This window comes from Heloderma suspectum, chromosome 13 (assembly GCF_057233095.1).
Source record: "Heloderma suspectum isolate Gila_16-S chromosome 13, 16-S_ref, whole genome shotgun sequence".
NCBI lineage: Eukaryota > Metazoa > Chordata > Lepidosauria > Squamata > Helodermatidae > Heloderma > Heloderma suspectum.
The window spans coordinates 17,238,715-17,265,784 of record NC_139470.1 but is presented as its reverse complement, the minus strand read 5'-3'; the positions used below and the strand labels follow the sequence as shown (position 1 = coordinate 17,265,784).

The window sequence follows — 27,070 nt, the reverse complement described above, 5'->3', positions numbered from 1 at the left end:
GTGGTGGTGGGGAGGCTTTACATAATATGTTCTAGCTCAAGTGGATGGCACCAAGGCTGAACGGGAAAAATGGAAATGCATCCTTTTCCTCCCTTTGCAGTCCCCCCACTGTCCATTAGAACTAGAAGGCAGGCCGAGGAAAGCCTGACTCCTTGCAAGCTAAATCCAACCCTGTTGAGGTTGTTCAGGTGCTGCTTGTAAACAGTGCCAGGAAGAGTTGCTTGCAGCCACTGTTGGCCTTTTGTTTTGATCTAACGGGTGCGGACTAGCTATGGCAGGAGCTGGCTGTTGCTGCTGCTTTTGTTAGTGGGGAGACAGTCCGGGACTCCGCTGGTGCACATTCATCTTCCCTCCCTGAGGTGCTGTATTGTCCAAAGTGGCTGAAGATGCAGCCTTCTAAAAATAGACAAGCATCTTGTAATGTGCTTCCTTCTCACTTCCGTTATGAAAATTTGCTTTTTTCTCAAGGCTCCTAACTATTGTTTCCCCTCTTCAGATGAAGACTGGCATGTGACAGTGAAATAAAAGGGTGATAAACAATAAAAGGGTGAGAGGGAGATGCTTTGGTGAAATCAGGCCATTGACTATTGTTTTGTGGTCTGGGTGTGTGGTGATGGTTGATTAGGAGTTTTCTCACAGCCCAGAATTTCTGTAATTCTTCTTTTGTTGTTTTGTTTGAAGTTTAGCAAGAGTGATATCCACTAAATCCTCAATAAATCAGTGTCTATTTTTATTCCTTAAAAATATCTTGAATATGTATACATGTGATATAGTCTGGAATACTAGTGGTTCTAAAAGCCTCTTTACAGTTAACTGACCTCCTGGGAAGGCCCAAGACAGGAAATCACAATGAATGTAAGGCCTGTAACAGTAGGGGACATCTATAAGTGTAATATATGAAATAGAAATGAGAAATACTATATAATAAATTCAAATGACCTGTTGCTTGCATTGTTGAAATATGCTGTCTTAACTGTTGGTCAATGACCAGTTTAATATTCTGTAGATCTGGTGTATGCAGATCTTTTCTATTGCAGCTAACATGCTTAAGTATTTGTTTATACATCCGGGTACAGAGTAAGGACAACCCACTATGCCTAAGATTGGCTGCTGCTTGACTACCAAGATTATGCCTTCCTTCAAATGATGTCATGCTGGTAGACAGAAGAGCTATCATTGCGTACATTCAGTGTATGAATTGTAAGAGCACACGAGAGTCAAATTTATTTGTGCATCTAATAAAATTGCTGGCTTATTTGGCCTTTTGAAGTGGGGGAAATAAACAGTAGCAATTGGCAGGTTGTAAATAGCATGATGTAAATGAAAAGTGTCTTAAACATCAATAATAGCTTTTGAAAAATGGTTCCTTCTGACTTTTGAACCATTTTGCTACTTAGGTTTTGACATTTAATACCAGATTTGTACAGCATTGCATTTAAGTTTATAGGAGACCCCCCCACCCCAAATTGCTATTGTCAAATGGAATAGGAAGTTTGTCTGTTTTTTAAAAAAAACAGTGTTACTGAGAAGCTTAAACATGGCTTTTTGTACACGTGTAGTTTGTGTTTTGTATTTTTCTAGCATCACCTTGTCTAATGTTTCCTTTGTTCAGCAAAAGGATGCATGGGCAGGTAGGTTATGGGAGTTAGGTGCAAGAGAATCTTGACTTTAGTATGCTAGGCTATATGCCTTTATTGAAACTGACATTCATTGACCTGTATCCTCTACTGTAACTTAATTAAAGGAGATGCCCTGCTGTAATACGCAACGCTTGGCTATTCTGGATACATGCAAATTCCGTCTTGACCACCCTTGTCAGGTGCTCTTAATAGGCCAATCTATAGCCTTGGCAGGAAACATGCCAAGACATACATCTGGAAGTGTCCTTGCCTCAAAATAGATCAGCAGGGTAAATAATTCCTTGGACAATCCTCATGATACCCTTTTGTTCTGTATATCTCTACTTGTCTCTTGAAGCATGGCTATGCTTACTTAGTTCACTTTATTAGAGCCCCGAGATCCATCAGCTGGAGCCTGGTGCAAAAGACATACACTTACAATTAAATAATTCTGAGTTGAATGCTAGAACTGAATGGAACTCACAGTCCTTCCACACAAAAATCCATTCCTGTTTATCCCAAGCTTTCTTCATTTCAGCAGTATAATTTAGGATGGAAAGGGAGTAATTTCATTGTGAAACAGTTGGGAGTCAAAAATCCTTGCTGTGGTATTGCAGATTACCCAGAGATCTATCAGTATATCCAAATATACCTTCTGCCCACGCTTGAGATAATGCTAAAAGACTGAGGTTTGGGGCAGGCATCTAGCTCTAAACCTATTTTATTGCTATATAGTGGTGGGTGTGGGTTCTGGAGAGTGGGAAAGGAAAAAAGTGCCCTTTTCCTCCCTTGAAAGTGGTGGTTTTCAAACTTTCAGTGAATTCTTTTCAGATTGACTTTCTGTTGAGGAATGCATGCATGCTACAGAGGATTCTGAGGCATGCTCTCTGGGATATATATACATATGGAGCTCTGGCCAAGCCTCACTGTACCCCCTGCACTCTAGAATGCATAAAATACTCCTCTGCAATTATGCACTGCAGGGAAAGATCAGCAGTGGTAGGCAAGCTGTCTTTTATGGGAAGTTGTCTGCCATTGCTGATCCTACTTTAAAGGAAAGCCTGCCAAGATAAATTGTGCTGTTGGTTTAGATATCCTTAGGAAGAGTTTTCATATTAGAAAAATACACATCCAATATTTGAATTCTTCCAAATATTGTATAAAAGCAAATGATGGAGGAGAATCAAGAGTAAATGGGGAGGGAGGGTAGTTCTAGCCTGGTAGTTGCAGTCTTAAGTACTGCGATAAGCCCCTTTAAACTTGGTAGGATTTACTTCTGAGTAAGTTTGCATTAGGTTGGGCTGTGAGCCTCTATGTGTTAGTCTAGGTTTGGGTTCATACTGGAGAGCTATTGTGAATTCACCTAACTGTAAATAAGCATCTATTCCATTGGGATGGAGAAATTGAAAGAATAGCTGGTGCTTGCAATCTTATAGGTACAGCAAGTCTCCAAAATTAATGTGCCTCAACTGCATCGGGTGTTCTGATAAGAAGCAAGAGAATATCTAGAAACCACAAACCCAATAATATAGTTCACAACTATATTGTCAGATAACGTATAATAACAAGAACGAATACGTATGTCCTGTAACTACAGAATGCTGGCCAAAATTTGGTTCAGTAAATTGCCTATCAAGTCCATATCTGTAGATTTTGAGTCCTAAGGAGAAAATCTTTTCTGGTCCAATTCAAATTAGTTACTGCTGGGGTGTACCTCTCCACTCTTCTAGTGGTAAAAGCTTGGGGAAGCATAACACACATTTGGAAAGAGAACCCTATGCAGGAGGGAACAGCCCAGTGAGGTCTGAACACACCCAGTGAACATGGAATGCTGATTGTCCAGGGTGGTATGGGGAATGAAGTATCCTGAAAGAAGGCATGGCTGGCTGGAAGCCTGAACAAGAGCTCAAATATTTCACACTGAAATATGTTGTTGCAGGCTTCATTTGTATACTTTATATTGCCACCACTAGTAAGCTTTAAATCTTATGCATGTGTACTCAAAAGTAAGTTCCTTTTTGAGTTCAGCGGGTCTTACTCCCAGGGAAGTGTGCATCAAATTGCAGCATGAAACAAGTAATAGCAACAGTAATATAAAATGACAGGACAGCAGATGCACAACACATTAAGTTTAGATAAGCAGTTTACAAGCAAAACGACTATGAAAATCAGAAATACAAAGCAGCTTCAGTATTCAATAAATTTACTGGCACTGGAGGGGCAGTGATGGTCCCCACCAATAATGATTAATTTAATAATTAAGTTCTATTCCTTTAGTATAATATCTTGCCTATTTTTAGGAAAAAGAACTGTACTTGGTACAGCCATAGATTTGATTACATTTGAGACTTGTTTTTAGGCATGCTGGCACTAACTCTCCCATACTGACTTGGTAGTGCTGCTACAGGGTGCAGTCCTGCTATTGGTTATTACCTATTAATTTTAGGAAGGTTTGTGTCTAATCATACACCTATGATGTCCAAAGATGGAATTCTTGTTATTTCTTTCCCTTCCATTCTACCACTTATCTTATTATGGAAACTTATTCAGCCACCACTACCATTGAATAATTAACCAGAGGCTCAATTCAGGCATTGCACTAAACCATGTTTCGCACTAACCAAAGTTCAGAACCCAAGCCATGGTTATTAGTTTCCAGACATTCAGCAGGCACACCATGGTTAAGAGCAGTTTGTCTGCTGTTGTCTTTTATTTTCTCAACAACACCCACCTTCATAATTTCAGTCCCAGCTCCATAGTGGTGCCTCTAGAACGTGAGTGACACTCCTTAACTATGGTTTGTCTATTCTCTGACCTGTCATCCAGCCATAATCAGTACAAACTATAGCTTGCAACTCCACTTAAAACCAAGGTTTCTGGTTCTGCTTTGCCTTCCTTAACTGTGTCTTGGCATGATCTCTAAATTGAAATGTGCATTTCTTACTGAATTCTGTAAAGTTTTACTCTTTTCTTATAAATAATGGTAGTAATTAAGCTGAAAGTTAAAGAAACATTTAAATGTATTTGTTCAAAGTATATGATTCCCCCCCTTTTCAAAATGTGCAGTTCTTAAAAAGTCGACAGTTTACTTGGGGAGGGGGCTGTGAGTTGTGTTCTTGAACTGGGTATGGATAAAGGCAGGGAAGAATTTGGATTCTTTTTTTGTATAAAGAGTAATTATTAATGAGGTGACAAGAGGGGCATCATGAACTTGGCTACGGGAGAAGGAAGAGAGGAATGTCTCAACTGGTAGCTTGTCCCAGCGTAGGACAAAAATGTCCAATAAATGCAAGTTAATATGTCCTTTGTACTAGATAGTTCTATGGTGAGCCCAATATTGGGTGCCTGTAACGGAAGAACACTTGTTTGATTTTAGTGTTGTAATTATAAACATGCTGAGTTTAATTGAGCTTGCAGTACATACATTTTTATAGCCGTAGAGATCTTACTCCAGTGAGTTTAGCTCAGACCAGGAACTCTGGCAACCAGTAGGCTCCTGCATCACCTGTTTTGTTTTCCTCAGAAATGAGATGAACGCTTATAAAAGGTTCAAGATCCCCCCCAAATCCTGCTGCTGCAGAAATAATTCACTTTCTGCTGTGGTCTAGTGCTTTGAGTTGTCATTGCTGCCATGCTACTGTCATCATGCCATTCTGATTTTTGCTGCAGATGGGGAAAAAGCCTGGTTTCTCAATTGTCCTTCCAAAATTGATGGAGAAATGATTTCAAATTTTAGTAGCCTCTTCACATGCCCCATATCTGCTGTGGTTGGCCTACCTGGGATACTGAATTCAGAACCATGTGTTCTTGATTTATGGGCCTTGACTATACTAGTGCATAGTACCTGTGGTTATCAACCTGAGGAGGACCTGGGGGGAGTATATCCCTGCTTCAGCTCACTGATAATGGTTGCCCTGTGAGCAGTGTTTAGTGAGTGTCCAGCATCTATTGGGTGATACCCTCTGCCATGTCTGGATATTATCTCCAGGTAATTCCTCTTGAGCATCATGATTTGTTATGGAAAGTTATTAGAAGAGGCTACACCGTGCCATTTTTATTGTACATATTCTAGTATTTGTTTAGACTTTGGCTGCATCTAGACATCACAGTGATGTATAGTTTAATGGGAATAAGGTGAGCTGAGCCTCGGGCCCACACACACACACCTTCTCTTCTCCAGTGTGGCTGTCAGGAGTTCGGAAGCTTTCGCTTCCATTTTTGATTAACCATAGCTTGTCATTTTGTCTGAACCAACTGTGGTTAATCTTATCTATGGCTTGCTTGAAACAAGCCAGCTTGAAACTATGGGTTATGAAGCTGGCTTATTTCAACAAACTATAGCTAAAATTAACCACAGTTTAGAACTCAGTCACAACACTAAACACTAATAACAAATGGAAGTGAAAGCTTCCACTCAAGTCTGCAAGGCTAAGGCTTGTTCCCATTATGATAAACCAGAGTTGATTGTGACATCTGACAATCTGCGAGGATAGGACCCTCTCCTCTCCCTTCCCATGGTATACCCATGCAGGCACCCTACATTACTGATATAGGGAGTGATTTGACATGTAGAAAATGTGCCCATCTTATTGTAATTGTATCCGAATATTTAGATTGACAAGTGAATCTTTGATTAGAAATGTGTACTGTAAAAGTACTTGGAGTGGCTTATACGTTTTTTTCTTTTGTTGCAGGTTTTAACTGTTTCTTCTGTGGCGTCTGTGTGGAAAGTGCCACACACACTCCAGAACAACAACGGCTTTTGCTTGTATTTTCCAGTGTTTTTTTTGTCAGCAAGTTCAGCAAAGTTGTAATTCTTCAAGTGCCAGCCCTGATCAGAGTGAGGAACCAGCAACAGAGATGGTAAAAATGACAAAATCTAAAACGTTCCAGGCTTACCTACCAAATTGTCACCGAACCTACAGCTGTATCCACTGCAGAGCCCATCTGGCCAATCATGACGAACTAATTTCCAAGGCAAGTGGTCTGTCTCTAGACCTCATGAGTGCGTGATCTGGTGCTTGTTTTGTAACCTATTCTAATTGCCTTAATGAGACAAAAATGGTATACCAAAAGCTGCATGTTTGACGGCTCTATTAGAAATAGACTGAATAAGAATTTACATACTTTCTGTTTGTGCCTGGGTGCGGCTACTTGAAGTATGTTTAATCTCTTGTCAGGCAAGGATGATGTGTTTTGTTTTTTTAAAAGAAGATCTGAAGTGTAGCACAGCGACCAGGGTTGTGGTTCTTTTAGGTCAGGAGTGGCAACCTTTTTTTTCCATTGAGGCCTCATTCCCTCATGGGTAATCTGTAAGGAGCCATGTGTTGGCAGTGGGCAGGGCCGAAGCCGGCCTGCCACCCCCTTTTCCCTCTCTCCCACTTCCTTACCACGCAGCAGGCTGCCTGGGAATGGGCCGATCACTCTCGCCAGAGATCCAAACTAATTACATGAAGAGTTTTTGAAATTAGGCTGAGGTCCATGTGCGGCCTTAGAGCTGTAGGTTGCCCACCCCTGTTTTAGGCAATGTGACTAACATCTGATTATTCTAGAGTTGCAAAAATTGGTAGTAGGAGACTTCTAGAGTTAAGCTGTGCACAGTGATTTTAAATATTCATATATACAGAAGATTCAGTTATATTACAGGCTGACACCTTCTAAACAATTTAGCCATATATTGGAGTGATAATTTGGTGTTTCACTGCAGAGAAGTATATCTGGTCAGCAGGAAAAAAAATAGGCAGTTCTTAATCTGTATGTGCTCAGGAGCTAGGATTTTTGTCTGACCTATTCAGTAAGAGCATTCATGAAGTGCTGGAGCATGCTTTTGATTAGCACTTTTTATTTCATTCTTTGTTTCATTCTTCCTTTATCCATTCTTCAAAAGACTTCGGTTGCAACTTGGACTCAAGGCCCATCCTTGAGAACTATAGATGTGAAGAAACCTCTTGGCAGGCAGTTTTCCTGACTCCTCTGTGGAAGGGAGTTTTCTTTTGCTCATGGAATGAGAACATTTTCTCCCAAGCATGTATATTTCCCTTCATATTCTCTTTAGCTGGATCCCCTCTCTTTTTCATAAATTAGAGAGGAACTTTGGACCTCAGGAAGAGAATTATTCTTATATGAACCAGATTTTTCTTCACAGCAGTACGTTTTGCAATCTGCACGCACAGTTTGGAGAAGATGCATTTGCTAGCAGTTAGGTAGTATCTTAAGTACTTAGGATGCTGGTTCATGTTATGGATTTTAAGTTCATCAAGCACAAATATGCTAAAGGAAAGCAAGAAAAATCCTGGCTGCCTTGTTTTCCAGGCACTGATTTTCATGTTCTGTAAAGCATCCTCAAGAAACTTTGTACTTCCTATGTGTGGAAAAATAGTTCTGTCTCCTTCTCAGGTGAAAGCATTTCAGATTTTGAATAAACAATCTACTAAACATAACAGTATTTTCAGACTTCCAGTTTGTGTAATATCTACCTTGTTGAAATGTTTAAAAATTTGGCTGATCATCCATCACGCATATTTTGCGGGACTGGGTCATGTAATGGTAAAATATACAGGCAATTAAATACTGTACTTACGTTAATTAGTGTAGTTTAAATAATAGTGAGAGGTGAAGCATTCAGTTGCATTTATTTTCCTAACTGACCATGTTCACAAGTCTGTGATGGAAAGAGAGTTGAATACATAGCAGTAATTTCAAGGTGTAAAGCATTGAGTGTATCTGTTTCAAAAACAAGTACTACCTGTGCAAGAAGCTGAGTCATGGTTGCCCTTAAAATAAACACTTCCAGGTTTGCACACAGTGATATAATGTGAATCACTTGAATCTGACTTTATAGGAATTCTCCCTCCCGTCCAAAAAAAAAAATCCATAAAGGTATTACTGGGATCGCAAATGTTAAATAATGAAGTAACGTAATGCACAGATGCCATTTCTCTGAAAAGAACTAAGATGTCAAACAAAGAGTTGGCAAAATTCTTAAGCCTAAATATTGTAAAAAAATGAAACACCAAATCATATTTCTGTCAGTCACAAGTTAGCAGGCCCAATCTCATCCTCTTCTACCTCTACTGCATATCAGTATTTCAGTGCTTGTTTGGTTGGCTTCAGAGTTAGCCATACTTACAGTAGATCTATTGAAATTAATGGAACTTAAATTGGTCATGGCTGACCTATGTCTCACTGATTTCCTGGGTCTACTCTAAGCGTGACCCAAGTTTGTAGCTAACCCATTGTGTTTCAGGCACAGGCAGCTCAAATTTAAAATCCTTGCTAAACTATCAAGAACAATATTAGATTAAAATATATTGTAACATGATCTAAACCCTTCTGACAGGGTGGGAACAAAATCTAAGCAAATCTTGAAATTTGTATTGCCTTATGGAATAGACAATATTTTGCAGTCATTTTTATATATATATATATATATATATATATATATATATACACACACACACACACACACACACACACATATACATACACACACACACACACACACACACACACACGTACGTACAAATTCCTATTTGGGGTTTCTATTCTCATTTGGCCTATTACTCAGCAATAGTGATGAATTCAGGAGCATTTAAGTAATATATCTCAGAGTGTGCTTTGGTAGGAAAGTGCCACAAATTATAATGGCGGTTTCTACCATGCAATTGATAGCTGATGCTGAATCCCGTCTTCTGCACAGGAGTACATATGGTGCCATTTCTAAGCAGCTAAGAATTTACAATTGAAGTAAGACATATGGAACATAGCTGAAGATTGTGGGGTATGGAACAAGACCAGAAAAAAGTAGTAAGAACTCGATTCCAGCAAAATTAATGTAGTCCAACATTGTGTTTCCATCCTGTCAGGCAGCTGCCTCTGGAAGCTCAGAAGCAAGGCATGGTGATGGTCATCTCCTGTTGGTCCCCAGTGCCTGCCACTCTGAGGAGAACTGTTTCTGAATGTGGCAGTTCTATTTGTGTTTATTATGCCTGTCACTATGATCTTGTATCTCCCTCCATTATTTTTAAAAATCTTGATGCTAGAAAACTTTTCCGGTAGGACTTAAACCCACAAACTTTGAATACCCGTTGGTACCTTGCTACAAAATCTCTACAAGAAAAAAAAATAGCCCCCTTCTCTCTTTCCCACATCATGGGTTTGTCTAGCAAGAGAACGAAGTTCCTGATAAGGATAGGGCAGGACTTAATGGGTAGTTGGCAGCCCTCAACAGAGGAGATTTTATTGTGGTGTAAGTTCTTCATGGAAGGAGTAAATATTCAAGAAACCTATTGAAGGAGAGGAAGCTGGGGGGATGTGAAGAAGAAGTATGACAAAGTAGAAGGATGAAGTACTATATCTTACTATCTATTCCATAAGTTAATATATGATCTGAAGCACATTCATTTTGTCCCTAAATCTGAGAACTGTATAAGTTTTATGAATGGTGATGTACATGCCATTATTAAAAACCCACCACCAATAAAAGCTGAATTCCGTGACCTGTATAATGTGTGCACACTTACATACTTTTTGAATGGTGATTTTTTACTTGGCATAATTTTGTTGCTAAATCACAAAACACGCACTTAACCAACACTTAAATGTCTGCTGTTTCCAAAAATCTACCATCCATGCTTTTAAAGTAATATTTATCCAGCTAAACCCATACTTCCCATAAAGCTTTCTCTGGTATTGTGTAACATTTTGGATCACCTCAAATGTTCAAACACTCTTTCCTCTCTCAGATACTATGTCAATTTCAAGTACTCATTTACATACTATCATTTATTTACTGAAGGTGAAGTGCTTGATTGCTGTACTATTAACATTCTTGCACTTAATAGATCAAACCGATCTTCAGCTTCCTCTTTTGATCAGTTTAAATGCCCATCTTGATACCTGTGAACTTAAATGTTGTCTCAGCAACTTGAGACCAATATGTATTAGCATGCAGGCGTTGTTTTCAGATGTACAGTATATAAGCCTCAACAAATCATATATCCAACACATGCCAATATCAGTATTACACTTAAATACTTTTCCATGAGATTATTACATGGGGAGACCTCTTTTGTTGTTCTTATGCATGTTTCTGCCCCCATTTGGTAGTATGTCTTCCAAAGCATTTCCCTCAACTTTTGAGTTATTCACCGCAGTGCAAATACACAGTTTAATCATAGTTGATTAAAAGAAACCTTTATGATTTTGAGTAACAATTTTCTCAAGCTCAGTTTCTAAGTTTAAGTCACTTGCTTAATCTCACATGGAATAATATGCAAGGGAGATTCTCCCTGCCCCCAGATAATTACCCAGTTTTATTGTAAAAGATAATAAGTTTATTGGTGTTTATGCTTAAATGGGGAACTTTTCAACTTGATATCTAAGGTGCTCTTTAATATAAAAGAAGTCTAAATGGGAAGATCCTTAAGCTTGTTACAGGTTTAAAAAATGAATAGTACCGTGTCCCATGGCAAATATTTCAGTGGGATTTGTGAAGCCTCCTGATTAAGAAAAGGCTAACATGTATGTTTCCCCCTGTCCTTTAGCCAATCTACCATTTACCTGTAATTGGACACAGTAATTACTTAGCAATGCTACATCTCCCTCTTTTTTTTTGGCAACACTTTAACTTGATTTATATTCTTTTGCCATCTATGCAGAACATTTGCAACATTTTTGTACATATATTTAGCAATGTATCAGGTGCAGGGCCTGACCATGCTTGAAATAAAAATACATATTTAGCAATAATTTTTCTAAACTGTCAAATTATAAGTGCATAATAATTCAATCACATTGAATCTGAGCAGCTCACCAGAGATAGATAACCCTGTTCTAGAATTAATTTCTAAGGTTGACAGTTAGGGGTAGGAAATATTTTACTGGACATTTCCACTTGGTCCCTGTCAAACTGGTATTTTTTTCCCCTGACATGTTCATATGAACTACTATAAATTATACTTTGTTCTTATTGATTTTCTAATCTGACACATGTTCAGATTCATATTCTATCCTTTATGGGCCCAACAGCTTCACTGAAGAAAATAAAGCTAAGCATATTGATTTATTTTATTAGATCATATTTTAAGCTGCCCGATAACAGACGTTTTCTAAGTGGATTACAAAAAGATAAAAATACAGTACAATAGGAGATCATCACCATGCATTCTCTAGACATAGCTGCACCTATGGCAGGTTATTTTTCTCCCTTTTGTCCACACAAGCATGAACAAACATGAATCACTGTGCACTGGTCATTAGTGCACTGGTCATTATCGCAAAGTGGAGGCTGGTGCATGTAGAACAGTAAGATGTGCAGGCCAGGTTCCTGAAAAGAAGGATGAGTAGATAGTTATTTAGTGCCTGTGTACACTAACCTTGGAGTAAGTCCCATTGAAATGCCGTAGAAATGCTGTAAAAATGATCAACTATTGCAGGAATGTGATTGTTTCACTTTGCAGGGTCATTTTCCCTTTAAAAAAACCATTGCCTGATTTCCAGTTGAACTATTATGAAATGGTACTATAATGTCACCAGGAACACAGTATAGGTTTCAATACAGCCTGTAAAATCCATGCTGGTAAAAGCTATTAGACATTCTTGTAAGTATAACAATAGACTACTTACTTTTTTTCAGGCATTCTTTATATTTTGTTTTCCCTTGGCCTTAATTTCCAGATGCTCACTTAAATGTGTGAATAAATCAGTTCATTCTCTTTCCTCAGTTCAGCTCCTTTATGGTGGTGATATCTCTGTCTTTCCCTTTTCCTTTTAATTTCTGGGTAAACAGATGCACCTTGATATTTGTTCTGATTTTGCTAGGCATAGGAAGGGGCAAGAGGGCAGAAGGTTCAACCCCAGCCAGTGGAAGCCCCATTTTGGGGGATTTTACTAAGCATCACCTATATGCTTTCAAGTATACATTTGTGGCTAGAAATATTTTGTTGTTTAAAAAGGAAAGCTGTGGTTGTGACCAATGCCACATCCTGAGCTTTTTTCCTGCCCTTGTGGGTTTACAACATATATACAGCCTTGCCTTTATAATATCCCATTTGCAGTCTCCTCATTTTTCGGAAGTGAAAAGTCCCATCCTCTTTCTTTGGGTGTGTGGAGTGGAAGAAAGCTTGGTTTGTCCTGAAGAGACATTGAAAGGATAGCTACCAAGGTGAAATCCCAAAAGGTTAGCAGAACCTTTTGTTACAGCAGAAACAATGCCCTATACTACCTTTTAAAGCCTAGCAGATTTATTGTGGCATTAGAGTTATTGTGGACTAGAGCAGGGGTGTAGAACCTCAGTCCAGTGGCCAAATCTGGTCTCTCTGGGGGTTCCCAGAAGACCACATCCCATTCCCCTTGCCTCAGCCCTCCCACCCAGCCACTAACTGGTGGTTTCCTGGTGTTTGTGCAGTGTCCCCCCCTATTCTAGAAGGTTGAAATGCCTTTCCTATGGCTTAGTTATTGGCAGTAAGAGCTTTAAGCTAAAATATGCTGGTATTTTGGGGGTTTGGTCCTGCCCCTTTTACTTTTTGTTGCACCCACTGCTGGAATGAGGCCCCCAAGAATTTCTCAGAAATTGAATTTGGCCCTTGGGCTGAAGGAGGTTTTGCACCTCTGGTCTAGAGCTTCAGGTGTGTGAAAAGTGTGTGTGAGTGAGTGAGAGAGAGGGAGAGAGCTATGCAAACATGAAATGTAAACAAGACCATTGTGACCCATTCACAACAGTAGTCACTGATGATAATATTTTTCTTGCTACACTTATTTAATATGAAAAAGAGACCACTGTTTTCTATAGTGAGAAAGATCTCCCCCATCTTGATTAAGTCTGAACAGGATAGAATCTAATTTGGTGATTTATTTTAATTAAGTACTATTGTGCTGAAGCTTCCTCCTAAAGCTGTTGGGTTAAATATGGCAATTCTGAGGTCAGCAGCAGAGTATCCTGGGAGACTGAAAAGTTATCCCACTACTTTCTGACTGTCGCTATTTTTTTTTATGCCAGATTTATGATCACTTATTCTTTTACTTAGAGGTTGACCTCTTTGTCAGTAAACTGTTCTTTAAACAACAGAAGGGCTTTCCTGGCAGGTGTATATCATGATTTAGGCTTGTGTGGATGAATGATTCCCTGAAGTTATGGCTGGTGTACTATAATCAGATTTTTTTCAAGCACAAGTTTGTTCCCTCCCATTTTTGCATTCATTTGTGAATTTTTTTTAAAGTCTGTACAAATTCATATGGTTTTTTGTACATTATTTCCCCTAATATATGCATTTTTAGAAGCACTTCCCCTAGTATATACATTTTTGTACATCATTTTCCTTAAGGTGTGCATTTTTGTATGCTTTTTTTCATCAGAGAGAAATGTGGAGAAGTGTGCAAATTAAAGGATGGTTGCATTCCTGTATACCTTTTAGTTCGAAAACTGCAAATTAGGTTGGTTCATATTAAGATGTGAACCAAACGTATTTCATCCCTATCTCTAGTTGTTGGGTTCTGTAATAGTGCTGCTGGCATAGATATAAAGAAAGAGCAGTGGCAGGACCTAGCTTCTTGGTTTGTGTGTCTGTTAGATCAAGGGTAGGCAGAAGGTAGATCTCCGTATGATTTGGACTTCAACTCCCAGCACCCCTACCAGCATGGCCAGGAATGCTGCAAAGCTGAACTCCAAAATATCTGTAGGTCTCCTTACTGCCAACCCTTAGATGGCCTGTTGTTGCTGTTGAGCAGCTATTTTAGAGTGTTAGCAAGCAAGGACATACCTACTGTCCAAAGCCTCCCATTTCATGCTTTTCAGACACTGCCCCCCCACTCATATCTTGCTTCCCCTCTCCCTGTGTGTATGTGTTCATGCCACCTTGAATCCCCTGTCTCAGCAACCTTATCTTCCTTCTAGAGGGCTCTTTCCTTGAATGGCTGCTTCAGGAAAAGTTGGTACTATCTTGCCAGAAGCATTTTAGGAGAGGAGGAAGGAGCCTACTTGAAGGTGCAACTTTCCTCCTGATTATAGTTGCAGCAAGAAGGGAATAGTGTGAAAGTTGTAAGGGGGTAGAGTTGGGCATGGGGAGGAGGCTGATGTGAGGAGAAGTGGCTACCCCCAACCCCTCAAGCAACAAGAGCTGGGATGTTCCTTTCTTGCCGGGTCTCTTGGGGATGCCCGTTCTAGACTCAGGTGTTGTTGGGAGAGTGTGGGGTTGGGTGCTCCCCATTATTTTTTGGTAAGCCTTGGTTGTCTCCTAAACTCAGTAAAGACCTTTGCCTTGTGTATCCAGACTCAAGGATTATTTGCACATGAGGTGTATTTTGTTTTCGACATAGATAATCTGTTGAACTATGACTTCTTTGACATAGAACCTCCATCAGTACAACCTGCTCTTTCCTTTTGGCAATTGTTATAATCTTAGTTCATCCCACTTATTTTTCCCTTGGTCTAAGATGTGCCTGGCAGATCCTTTCAATATCAAGTATTCTGTTTAGGCTTCCTGTGTTTCAGGGTTTTGCAAAAATTATGCATGTATGTCCACCATCACCCTTGATACAATAGGATTTTTGAGAAAGTCTTATGAGTTTCTGTGTTCTCTTTGTGAACTTCTATGCTGTCCTCGCTTTGAAGGAACTTAGGCTGCAATCCTTTACCCATTTATCTAGGAGTAAGCCCCATTGAACTCAACACATAGGATCACACTGTTACCATCCTCAGGCTGAGTCATTTCAAATTGGATGTTCCTCAGCTCACGTTCGCTTTCCTAAATTTCAGCTTGTAAAGCGATTCTTTGACTTTTTTGGGTTTTAAGTGCCAGCAGTCTGGTTCCATTAAAATTCAGGCAGGCCCCTGTATCTTGAATAAAGGATATTGCCCATAAGTTTTCCCAATGTTTAACAAATCTTAAGTTCTTTCTCCACAAGCCACTGGGACACAGCAACTCTCCATCTTTAGCTGGCACTGCATATGAAACAGGTTGCATTTTTCAAAGATGCTTTAGGGGTCCTGGATTTTAGGTTTGGTCTTAAAGCATGCTTAGTTTGGGCCATTCTGTGGATGATAGGAACATAGGAAGGAGCCTTATACCAAGTCAGATCATTGGTCCATCTTGCCCAGTATTGTCGACACTGACTGGGGTTTCAGGCAAGAATTTTTCTAGCCCTACCTGGAGATGGTGGGGATTGAGCCTAGGACCTACTGCATGCAAAGCAGGGGCTCCAGCACTGAGCTATGCCCCTTCCGTAATGATAGGAGTTGTAGTTCAACACATAAGGACAGCACTAGGTTCTACAAAGCACTTTGAGATTGCAACTTTGCAAATGCTATTCATGTGTTGCATTCATAGCTTGTAAGACTATTTGGCTATGAGGCAAAACCACTAATTTGCAAGCAAACAATTGTGTCTAGTCTTCAGAATTAGTCATGTGGTAGGTTAGTGTTACAGCTGTCAGGTTTTTATCTGAGATCTTCTGAATTATTAGAAAATGATGACTAATTTTTAATTATGTTAAGGTGACATCATCTGTTGTGGCACTGAGAGGTGGCGGCTTACTTTCAGATGTCTAAGGGACATGTCCGGTAAAGGGGCAAATGATGTTAAAGATATGAACAGGCAAACACATCCTGATGATAGTCATTCCTTTTTAAAGCAACATTTGCAGATAGCAGCAGTAATAGGTATTGGTTGAATGCTTCTGGAAAGGCATTTTAATGTCTTCTAGCAAAACTGGTAAGGTTTAATAGAGGTGTGGTAATACTGAGGTAATACTGAGGGGCCGCGGTGGCTTAGTGGTTAAGACGCTGAAGTGCAGACTGGAAGGTCGGCAGGACAGCAGTTCGAGACCCGAGTGCTGCGTGACGGAGTGAGCTCCCGTCTTCAGCCCCAGCTCCTGCCAACCTAGCAGTTCGAAAGCAAGAAATTGCAAGTAGATAAATAGGTACCGCCTTGGCGGGAAAAGTGACAGCGTTCCGTGCACCTCGGTGTTCAGTCATGCCGGCCACATGACTACTGAAGCGTCTTCGGACAGCGCTGGCTCTTCAGCTTAGAAACGGGGATGAGCACCGCACCCTAGAGTCAGACACGACTGGTTGGGGGCACCTTTACCTTTAATACTGAACTGGTTTTGCTTAATTACAGTCTAATGATACCATTTTGACTTCTGTTTTACTACCCAGTAAGTGTTGGGATAGAAAAATGTTGCTGCTTCAGAAATATTGCACGGCCAGTGTAGTATAGTGGCTAGAGCAGCTTTCCCCAACCTGATGCCCTCCAGATGTGTCTGGCCCTACTGGCCAGGGATGATGAGAGTTGCAGTCCAGCACATCTGAAGAGCACCAAGTTGAGGAAGGCTGGGATGGAGTGTTGGACTAGGGCCTGGAGACCAAGGTTCAAATCCCTGCTCAATTATTAAACTCTCACTGGGTAACTTTGGGCCAGTCCCTTTGGGTCTGTCAAGTCTACCATCCTGTATCAGGTCTAATATCCTGTCCCCATTGTTATTTAATATCTATATGAAGCTGTTGGGAACGGTCATCAGGAGATTTGGGGCAAGGTGTCACCAGTATGCTCGCAGCACCCAGCTCTATTTCTCTGTGACATCTGAATTGGGAGAGGCTGTGCACGTTCTGAACTGGTGCCTGGATGCAGTTATGGCTTGGATGAGGGCGAATAAACTGAAGCTGAATCCCAGTAAGACAGAGACCCTACGGGTTGGTAGTTCCCAGGTCCAGGAATTGGGGTGTTTGCCTGTTCTGGATGGGGTTGCACTCCCCCTGAAAGAGCAGGTCCATAGTTTGGGGGTGCTCCTGGATCCACCTTCATTACTGGAGGCCTCAGTAGGGATGCTGGAGAAATTCGAGGTGGATTAAAATGAGCTCAGATTTCTAAGAATCCGACCTGCGGAATCTACTGTGGAACGGCCCCCCTTAGGCCATGTGGAGTCCGTGGACTTTCAGATGATTTTTTTACTTTCTCGAAATTTGCACATAGAAATCCATAGAAAAATACGTTTTGCCTGAGGAAACATTGAATGGAATGCGGGACAATACACTAAATGTTACATATTGAGGTAAATTATGTAAATTTCCGTATTTTTCTGAAAAAAATATTTACATCTGTCTGTGGGCGGATGACAGAATGAAAGGCATCTGACAGTCTGCGAAACACAGACGGAGCGGATTTTACAGTCTGTGCATCCCTAGGCCTCCATGGCCCGGGGCACCCATTACCAACTTTGGTTGGTATGCCAACTACACCCATTCCTGGATAGGGATAGCTTAACCATGGTGAGCCACGCACTGGTAACCTCACAATTAGACTACTGCAATGTGCTCTACGAGGGGCTGCCCTCGTGTGTGGTTCAGAAGCTGCAGCTAGTGCAAAATGCAGCAGCTAGGGTACTCACTGGGACACCCAGCTGTGCGCACGTAACATCTGTGTTAAAAGACCTGCACTTGGATGCCTATTAGGTACTGAGCCACATACGAGGTTATGTTATTGTCATACAAAGCCCTAAACAATCTGAGACCAGAATACCTAGCAGGCCTCCTTCCCTTATACCAGGATGCCCAGGCGACCTTTAAGATCAGCAGAGGAGGCCTTGCTGGTCATTCCAAAAAGAACAAAATGTTGCCATAAAGTATCCAGACATTGGGCCTTCTTTGCAGTGGCGCCCACTCTCTGGAAAACCCTCGCTTGTGAAGTTTGGGAGGCAGAAAATGTGACATCTTTTAAATGTCTCCTGAAAGCACACTTGTTCACTCAGGCTTTTTTCCTGGGCTGCAAATTAATTATGCCACTCCATTTTACTGCTCCTTGATTTTTTACTCTAGTTGGTAGTGTTTTTAATGCTGTGTTTTGTGTTTTTAATACTGCATTTTAAAATTGTGAACCACTGAGAAATTTTATTATATTCAGTGGTATATAAATACTGATGATGATAATAATAATAATATCCTACGGTGGCCAACCAGATACCTCCAAGAAGCCCATGCACAAGGTGATTGTGAGGATAAAATTATATGTACTGTGTATGTATGTGTGTGTGTATATGTGTGTGTGTGTGTGTGTGTGTGTATATATATATATATGGGAGGAGGGGGATAAGAATCAGGTATGCTACCCTGAGATCCTTGGAGGAAAGGTAGAATAAATATTTTAAAAGAAGAAGAAAAGAACAATTATGGTTGTGGTTCAGATTATGATTTGTGGCCAGTATTAGGATGTGCTATAAAATCCAGTTCTGTGCAAAGAAATCCTACGCACAAAATAAACACTGAAAGTTGCAGAAATATAACTAAAAATTGTAATATTTTGTTAAGGGCTGTGGTGGCAAAGGAGAATTAAATCTGTTATGCATCCCATTTTACCCACCCCACAACTTGAAACCTTATCTGTTTCTAACAACATAATGGATCCTGTCTGTCCACTCAGTGAGCTCATACATTTTCTAATTATCTGAATTTAATATTCTGCAATTCTATACAGTTACATCTGTGCTTGTTGTGTTTTTGCTTAGTGAATGATAATAGTGATCTTGATCAGTAAAACGTAGCAAAGTGTAGGCAGAGCTATATCCTCTCTACAGTCCTTACCTTATGGCAAAATATTCCTGCAAATCTTATATCTGCATTTGATGCATTTTCAGGCAAGTGTGTGGTACCTGATAGTGTCTTTGTTCAAATAAATGAATGGAAAGAGTGCAGTTAGCTGCTGAATGCTATTAGCAACATTTTGGATTATCTCCCGTGTTAGCCTACTAAGGGCGCAATCCTATCCAGATAGGCGGCCGAGCTCCAAACCCACTTATCCAGTGCAGAGCAGGAGAAGCACGGAGGGTATCATTCTCTCCGCGCTTCTCCTGCCTTGCATCTTCGGCTAGGCAGCGGAATGCAGCTGTCTAGCAATGGGAGGGCTGAGCGGGGGAGGTGGCTGCTGTACAACATATAGGATGCGTCATAAAGGCATTTCCTCTCTCCCCGCCCCGGAATGCCCCACACATGCCCCTTTTTGGCTGCTCCACACTCCTCTTGCAAACGTGGAGGACAGGGCTGTTCTGCACTGCCTCTGAGGCAGCGCAGAAGTAGGAGGAGACCAGTTCCCGGAAAACAATCCAGCCACTGTCTAGCAACCATAGGATTGCTCCCTAAGTAAGCAAAAGAGAAAAGTGGGCAGTCAAGCTAGCAGTTAGGTCAAATTGGCCATGTTAAGAATTTTCCTATGCATTATTTCAATAGTGTTACAATTACCCTGCAAGGTAGGCCATTATTACAGTCGGGAGATGGGGTGGCAGTGGTGGGAAGGATGAGAAAGTGAGTTGCTTTAAGTGAGCTTGTTTTATGGTGGAGTTGAACTGGCGACTTCTAGCTCATGTTCTTGACTGCTGCATTTCTAATACCGCATGACAATCCTTATCTTTCCTTTAAAAAAAAAATGTGTGATGGATATGTTATAGCAGTGGCAAACCCTGTGGACTTTGGGAAGGCACCATAGCTGGGATCGGCTACACAAGCACTTGGGTAAAGATTTGGTTTGAGATTAGAGCTCAGACAACGGGTTTACAGCCTCATAAATGGCATCTGAACAGTCATTACCTGAACAATTCATGCAGCAGGATTTACGTTTAATGGGCACCCTAAAATGTACCAGTTTCAAAGTTCAGGTGAAATATTTTTGCCTGTCTTTCTTTCTTTCTTTCTTTCTTTCTTTCTTTCTTTCTTTCTTTCTTTCTTTCTTTCTTTCACAATACTCCTTTATTGAGAGAATGCTGTAGTACAACATTCTCTAAGCTGGTGCCGTCCAAATATTTTGGACTTCAGCCCCAGCCAGCATGACAAATGATCAGGAATGCTGAGAGTTGTTGTATCAAATGGCTGAAGGGCACCAGGTTTGGGAAGGCTGCTGTAGTATGATCTTATAAAATGCTTTCAAAACATACTTCTAAAAGACTTTCTCCCCTCCCCCCCCCACAGTCCTTTCAGGGAAGCCAGGGACGAGCCTACCTCTTTAATTCAGTGTAAGTACAATTGCAATTCTTACTTTTTATGGGATAGAAAAACAATTTGATGATGATCATATGTTGGTGGGTTGGCTTGTTTAAATAAAGACAGAATCCCTACTAGATCAGACCAAAGATCCATCCCACCCAGCATTCTGCTTTTTATAATGGCAAAGCAGACCCCTGGGAAACCCATAAGCAGGGCTTGAAGATAATAATTGTCTGTTGCTGTTGCTCCCCAGCAACTGCTTTTTAGTGGCATTCAGATACTTCAAACCAGGAGTAGGCAACTTCTGGGGGTCCAAGAGCCAATCTACCCCCATGGAACTCACCAGGAGCCTCACCCCTTCCTGTCGTTGGTGCATATACTGCTGAAAGTGGTGCAGTGCCAAAAATAGCTGCAATTTCTATTTTAAAAGGCATGCAGGAAGTGCAAAAATTGTGCTCTTGGAAGCCCACAAGGGCAGGGGTCCCCAATGTGGTGGGTGTTACTACATCTGCAGGGGCCTCCGAATGGCATCCATGAAGCTCTCCAATCTCTGCCTCCTTTAAAAATTTACTTTTAATTAAAACAACTTGAAAAATGTTAATGTGCCAGTTTCCCCTTCCTGTTCCTGAACCTGCCATTGATCAGCTGTTCAGCAAGCAGGAAGACAAGGAAAGGCTTGCTCCCCTGGCCCCACCCCATCTTCTTCTGTCCACACATACCTTTCCCCTTTGCTCTATCAATACCTCTCCACTCCCAGCCTCTAGTCTTGCTGTTTCTCTCCACCCAACCCTTCTCACTGTTTCTCTCCCTTCTTCATCCCCAGCCTTCTTTCTCTCCCTTCCTAGCCTCTAACCTTGCTCTTTCTTGCTCATCCCTTCATCTTGCCATTTCTTTCCACTCCCAGCCTCGTTGTTTCCCTCCCTCCCACCTTGCTGTTTCTCCCCCCTCCTAGCCTCGTTCTTTCTCTCCCTTCTACCTCTTTGCCTTGCTGTTTCCTCTTCCCTTCCAGCCTCTAGCCTCACTGCTCCCCCCTCACCTCTTTTGACTAGCTGGGCCCCCACAGTAGCCATTATGTGACTAGCCACATTCTCTATCGGTGCCATTTTGTTGTGGTACACACAGCAGTTTCTCAAATTCCCAAATGTGTCTACAGGTCTGAGAAGGTTGGAAACCCCTGCTCGAGGGAATGTGATTTCACTTTAAAACAAGCTATGCACTCCACATGGCCTTGTCTTAAAGAGAAATTGACACTTTTTTGCTGCTGCACTGCTGAATTCCAGTGATGGGGGCCACAAAAATGCCCAGGGGGACCACATCTTGCTTAGGCCACATCTTGCCTACTTTAAACTGCGGTGAGGGAGCTTCTTACACTGCCTGCCTACATGGAACCCGTTTGAAGCTCTTAATTCACATTGCTAAAAAGTATGACCTGGTTATGCTGGGATCCAACCCATTTGCAAACACACTTCAGTTGTTTCAATTACTTAATGTAGAGTAGTAATAACTAACTTGCATTGGTGGCACTTAATCACCAATTCATACTAGCTACCACTCAATGGAAAATAAGCCATAGCTAAAGCTATCTAGCTATTGTTAGTTCACATGAAAATCAGTGCTGTTCAGTAATTACATTGGTGTTAATATAGTTGAAGTGGCTCAAAAGTTTGATTTGAGTAGGGGAAAGCCAAGCATCTTGTCTTTAAAATAGCTTCCCTGTGTGACCTGGGAAATATTTGCCACAAACCCTGACGTAAGTGATTTTGAGACCTTGCATCTATTTTTTTTGCACAAAACTAGATACTAACAGGGTGGGGTTGGGGTGGGAAGTGCTCTGAAATAGCTGATGTTTCTCCCACTGTCTCTTGCAGGGTGAACGTGGGTTGTGGTCCTGCCGAGGAGAGAGTACTTCTGACAGGCTTGCACGCAGTAGCAGATATTTATTGTGAAAACTGCAAAACCACACTTGGATGGAAATATGTAAGCAGTTGTCCATTTTTGGACCCACATTTGTGTCACTGCTTGGTTCTGTCTGTCTATTGGGAAAAGATTTGTGCAAAGGTGGGAGTAACTGGATCATGTGTCGATCTGTGGTGCCCTGTGCCTCTTGGCAGACTGGCAGCTTGATGAACCAAGTCCTGAAGATGAACCCACTGAGTCTCGCTGTGACTAAGGTCCATGTGTAAAATTATCCATGTCTTGCAGAAGCAACCCAATCTTCCATCACCAGCTCTTGGCCTGATCCGCACCTCCACCTAGACTCTAGGTCCTAGAGGGAGAAGGCCAGGCCATGCAAGTGGGGCTGCTGCTCCTCCTTCTTGTCACTGCTTGCACCGTCTGAGAGGGCAGGAGAGCAGGCAATGACAGTAGGGAGAAGGAGGGTCAGCTCCTAGCTGGAATTGGCAAGTGCCTGATGTGGTGACCCCTGATGTAGGTCCTGCTTACTTGGGCTGAGGGTTTGTTTACAAGCGGTTTTCAAACACGTGAACTGTTGACTCCTCCATCAGGAATTCTGCTTTTGGATCTGATGGATTGCAGTTCATCTGACCCTTGGGCATTCTCTGTAACTCTGGGTTCCTCCCAGAATGTTCAGCTTTCCTTGAAAAGAAGGAAAAAAGTCTCCATAACCTTTTTTGTTTGTGGAAATATAAGGAAAAGCATACAGGCTCTGTATTCTGCCCAGTTGCTAAGTCTCTTCCCACCTTCCAGTGTTCTGGCCAAGAAGTCAAAAGCACTGGAATGACTGGCAAACAATCGCACTTACTTTTAAATGTGGTAAAATTAACACGTATCTGATTAACACTATTAAACAACTACAAACATATTGGGTCCTAGCTGTCCTGCATTGATACTCCCCATTGGTGCACCCTTTAAGCCCCCGCACCTCAACATTTCTGGCTACAAGCCTGTGAGGACACCCACTGAGGAAGTTGCAATGCCCAGTTTGCCCACTAAGGCATGCTTTCTTCTCCCTCTATTCCCCCCATCCCCAGCTCTGGATTGATTACCATTACATTTTTCACAAGGGGGAGAAGGACTAGTGGGTAACAGTGCATGCTTTGTGTGAAGAAGATCTTGGGTTCAATCCCCGGCATCTCCTTGTAGAAGGATCAGGTGGCAGGTCATGTACCCAAGGCCCTGAAGAGCTGCTGTCAATGAGAGTAGATCATACCAGGCTAGATGGACAAATAGTCTGACCTGGTTAAAGGCAGCTTCTGATCTTCCTAAGATGTGTCGCTGTATATGCGTCCCAGAAATGTTGAACTTGTCACTAACTTGCTTTGGTTTTAATAATGATTCAGCTAAAGACCATTGCTTTTTAAAATAGTAATAAACGCCCTAGCAGAAATAAAAGCATAATATGAAAAAGTATAATCAGTGTCAGTCTATTCAAATGAGAGAGGGTTTGCTGTTAGCTGTTGATGCACAGATTGTAAGGAGCCTTAAGAGCCAGTTTACAATGTACACAGACCTTGACTGAATGTCTTATATACAGAGTGATAGCTGGGAGATTGCCTTCCTCTCGTACCTGCTGGTTCCCCATCATTTATAGAGCAGTATGTGTGATTTGGGGACCTGCTTGTGTAATCCATTCACTTTTTTTCCAGTGGGGCTGGGGTGGCAGTGGAGGTTTCATAGGGGGCTTTGTGATGTACATGATCATCTCATTACACATTGCATATTGATTCCAGGACCCTTTGTGTACCAGTCTCAAGGTAACATCTGTAATGACTGTTGGTAATGGAAGTATATTTTCCACAAGATTTTCATTCTTTAAGGTCTGATATTGTAGATGCTAGGAATGAAAAACAACAACACAAGAGAGTCTTCTTCACAAAATGTCTACCTTATTGCTTAGTGTGTTTTGATTTTTTGTTGTTTCCCAATAACAACAACAAAAGTGTATTTATAACATGAAATCACCTATTACTAGCTGATGCTCTAGTCCAGCGTTCCTCAGTGTGGTGCCCTCCAGTTATTTTGGACTACAACTCATAACTTCCCTGACCACTGGCCATGCTTTCTGTGCCTGATGGGAGTTGTAGTCCATCACATCTGGAGGGCACTACGTTGGGGAAGGCTGCTGTAGTCACTGAACTGTGTAGAGAGTTGAACTTCTAAGGGTAGGGCTAGAACATGCCTGTCATTTATAGGATGATTGAAAAATACAAGAGATATGTACGCTGAATGACACTTAGAGATTTGTTAGAATATATTCTTGTTTGAGATGAGTAGATAACGGAAATCTAATATTTTATTTTCTGGCCTAGGAACATGCATTTGAGAGCAGTCAGAAATACAAAGAAGGAAAATTCATCATTGAACTTGCCCACATGATCAAAGACAATGGCTGGGAGTAAATTGGAACACTACTCTTTCTTTATGGACACTTAATCTGTGGAACATGCTTTATAAAAGACTAATGCAAAAAGGATTATGGTTGGGCTTGGTTGAGAAAATCACTGCATTTTTGAAACCTTCAAGCTAAGTAGTGTAATTTTGTGGCTTTTCCCCTCCAAGGCCATCTTTTGCCTCTTTCTCTTTGTGTAAGTTCCCCTCTTTTTGTATATGTATTCCTGTGTGAACAGTTGTTTTGAATGAACTTTTTCTAAAAACTCTAGAGGAATAATTCCCTAACTGCAAATTACTTTTACTAGCTAGCATCTCTCTTTTGACCTATGCCTTCAAATGCTCCCTTCTGCTGTGCATGCTTTTTGCCTGTCACCTGCCCCTGCATGAACAGTCCTGGAGAGAATGTATGGGATTAGTATGTCTCTTTTTATTTTTTCCCATACATAACAATTTCTGTGGTCTCTTTGCAGTGAAAAGGACACAGTGTTGTAGTAATCATTATTACTTCTAAAAATATTTTCTGTGTACTGCAACCTGTGTACATCTTTTGGCCAGGTTGGTTAAATGTTCAGTCAGTTGTACTGACTGAAGTTAGTAAACTTTCACTTTTATATATAAAAAAAGCAGAGAGAGAGAGAGAGAAAGGGGGAGGGGGGTTTGACAATTTACAAGGATAACAAAGACAGTAATACTGTGGAATAGATGGCCTAAATCAATACATTCCTAAGAAAGTTTAGACTTTGCTCTTTTAAGGAAAAATGTCTAGCAAAGTCTTCAAGAACAAAGGGCACCAAATATACAGCTCTTATTTTTAATATGTCAGTGTGAAATGTTTTTGGTAATGTACCCTTAATAGGGACGTGTACATCCATTGAGGTTTTATGGCTGGTTCCATGTAGCTCTGTAGTTTTAATGCACTGGACAAAGAGGTTGATATCAGTGAAGTGGTCTGCTGTTGCAGTACTTAAACACACAGAATTATTTTTTGTGTTAAAAAGTGGCCAGAGCCTATAGCTGTTACTACCCTACCTGTGGGAGGTTGATGAGCAGGTAAGAAAGTGGCAAATTGACTTAATTTCTTCATTAAAGAGAGAAAAAAAGTAGCAAGATAGTTTTTTAAAGGGGTGCTTGATTTGCTGGCTGAATCATCCCTAAGCATGTTTTTGTAATAAACAGTTATGTGAAAGAAACATCAACTTGTAATTTTTCCCAGCTGCTGCTTTTAAGTGGGGTGACTCAGTCAGACACTTCCACAATGTGTATATGTGTGTAAAGTTCCCTTAAGGGAACTTTTATATGCATACTATTTCAAGAGATTTGAATACTTTTTACGTCATGTTTTTTGCATTAATCTTTGTTCTAAAATTTACAAGAGGAAAAATGTATGGGAGAACGTTTTACACTAACTCTGCGTAACTGCTGTTAGCATGAATAATATGGAAAGCCTTACAGTGGAAACTCTGTTCCTTTCTAATACAACTTTTACATGTCATAACAAAGTTTTGCATTATCTCTCCTTGCTGGCTGCTGCTAACATCCTCTTAATAGGCTTTCAAATCTCTACTGCACTTTACCTATATATTTCATGTAAAAGTAGGAGTAATCTTCCTCTGAAGATTAATCTTTCCCCCCCTTCTGGTTGAGGAATTCTTTCCCAAATAAACCATCTGGGATGTAGTATGGTTACACTGTGATGCAAAAAGAATATTGAATATATCTATTTAAATGTGTGTATGTAGTTACCTCTTAGGCATTCAAATCCAAAGAGCTGTACTAGTGACAGCTAGATTCAGATTTTGTGTTGCTGAATTACCTTTATTCTGGTGCTCTATTTAATATGAATGAGTTTTTAGATCCATGAATCTTCAGTCCAGTACTTGATTTAAAGTAAAACGGAACCTGGAGTCATCTTGATTCATCCAGACAACAGCCGTTTTAGCCCCCATAGTTCTACTACAAGAAGCTGAAGTTCCTTGAAGATGAGATACTTACTTCCTAGTTGGGTATGCTTGGCTGCCTGGTAATTTGCTTAGTGCTGCCATCTCTTGTGCTGCCAGTACAGATCCTTCTAGTTCCCTTCGACTAGAAGTGATCAGCATGGGAACTGGTACAAGCAGACACTGTGTGTCCTGCGGGT

At 41.0% G+C, this 27,070-nt stretch overlaps 2 protein-coding genes across 3 annotated transcripts in view; one reads left to right on the top strand and one right to left on the bottom strand.

Annotated features, from left to right (window-relative positions):
* Positions 1–25,676, top strand: part of YPEL1 (yippee like 1) — a 28,653-nt gene extending 2,977 nt beyond the window's left edge. The window contains exons 2-5 of one of the 2 annotated variants that reach the window (XM_084820503.1): positions 6,314–6,596; positions 20,569–20,612; positions 22,452–22,560; positions 24,852–25,676. In XM_084820503.1, coding sequence (XP_084676629.1) covers positions 6,480–6,596; positions 20,569–20,612; positions 22,452–22,560; positions 24,852–24,941 — 360 coding nt within the window. In that variant the 5' untranslated portion in view covers positions 6,314–6,479 and the 3' untranslated portion in view covers positions 24,942–25,676. The remainder of the gene's footprint in view (positions 1–6,313; positions 6,597–20,568; positions 20,613–22,451; positions 22,561–24,851) is intronic. The other variant, XM_084820502.1, reaches the window with a different exon arrangement.
* PPIL2 (peptidylprolyl isomerase like 2) overlaps positions 10,387–27,070 on the bottom strand; it is a 109,386-nt gene continuing 92,702 nt past the window's right edge. The window contains exons 21-22 of the transcript XR_014785813.1: positions 23,026–23,178; positions 10,387–11,946 (exon numbers count right to left, since the gene is read on the bottom strand). The gene's annotated coding sequence lies outside the window, so the exon portion shown is untranslated. The remainder of the gene's footprint in view (positions 11,947–23,025; positions 23,179–27,070) is intronic.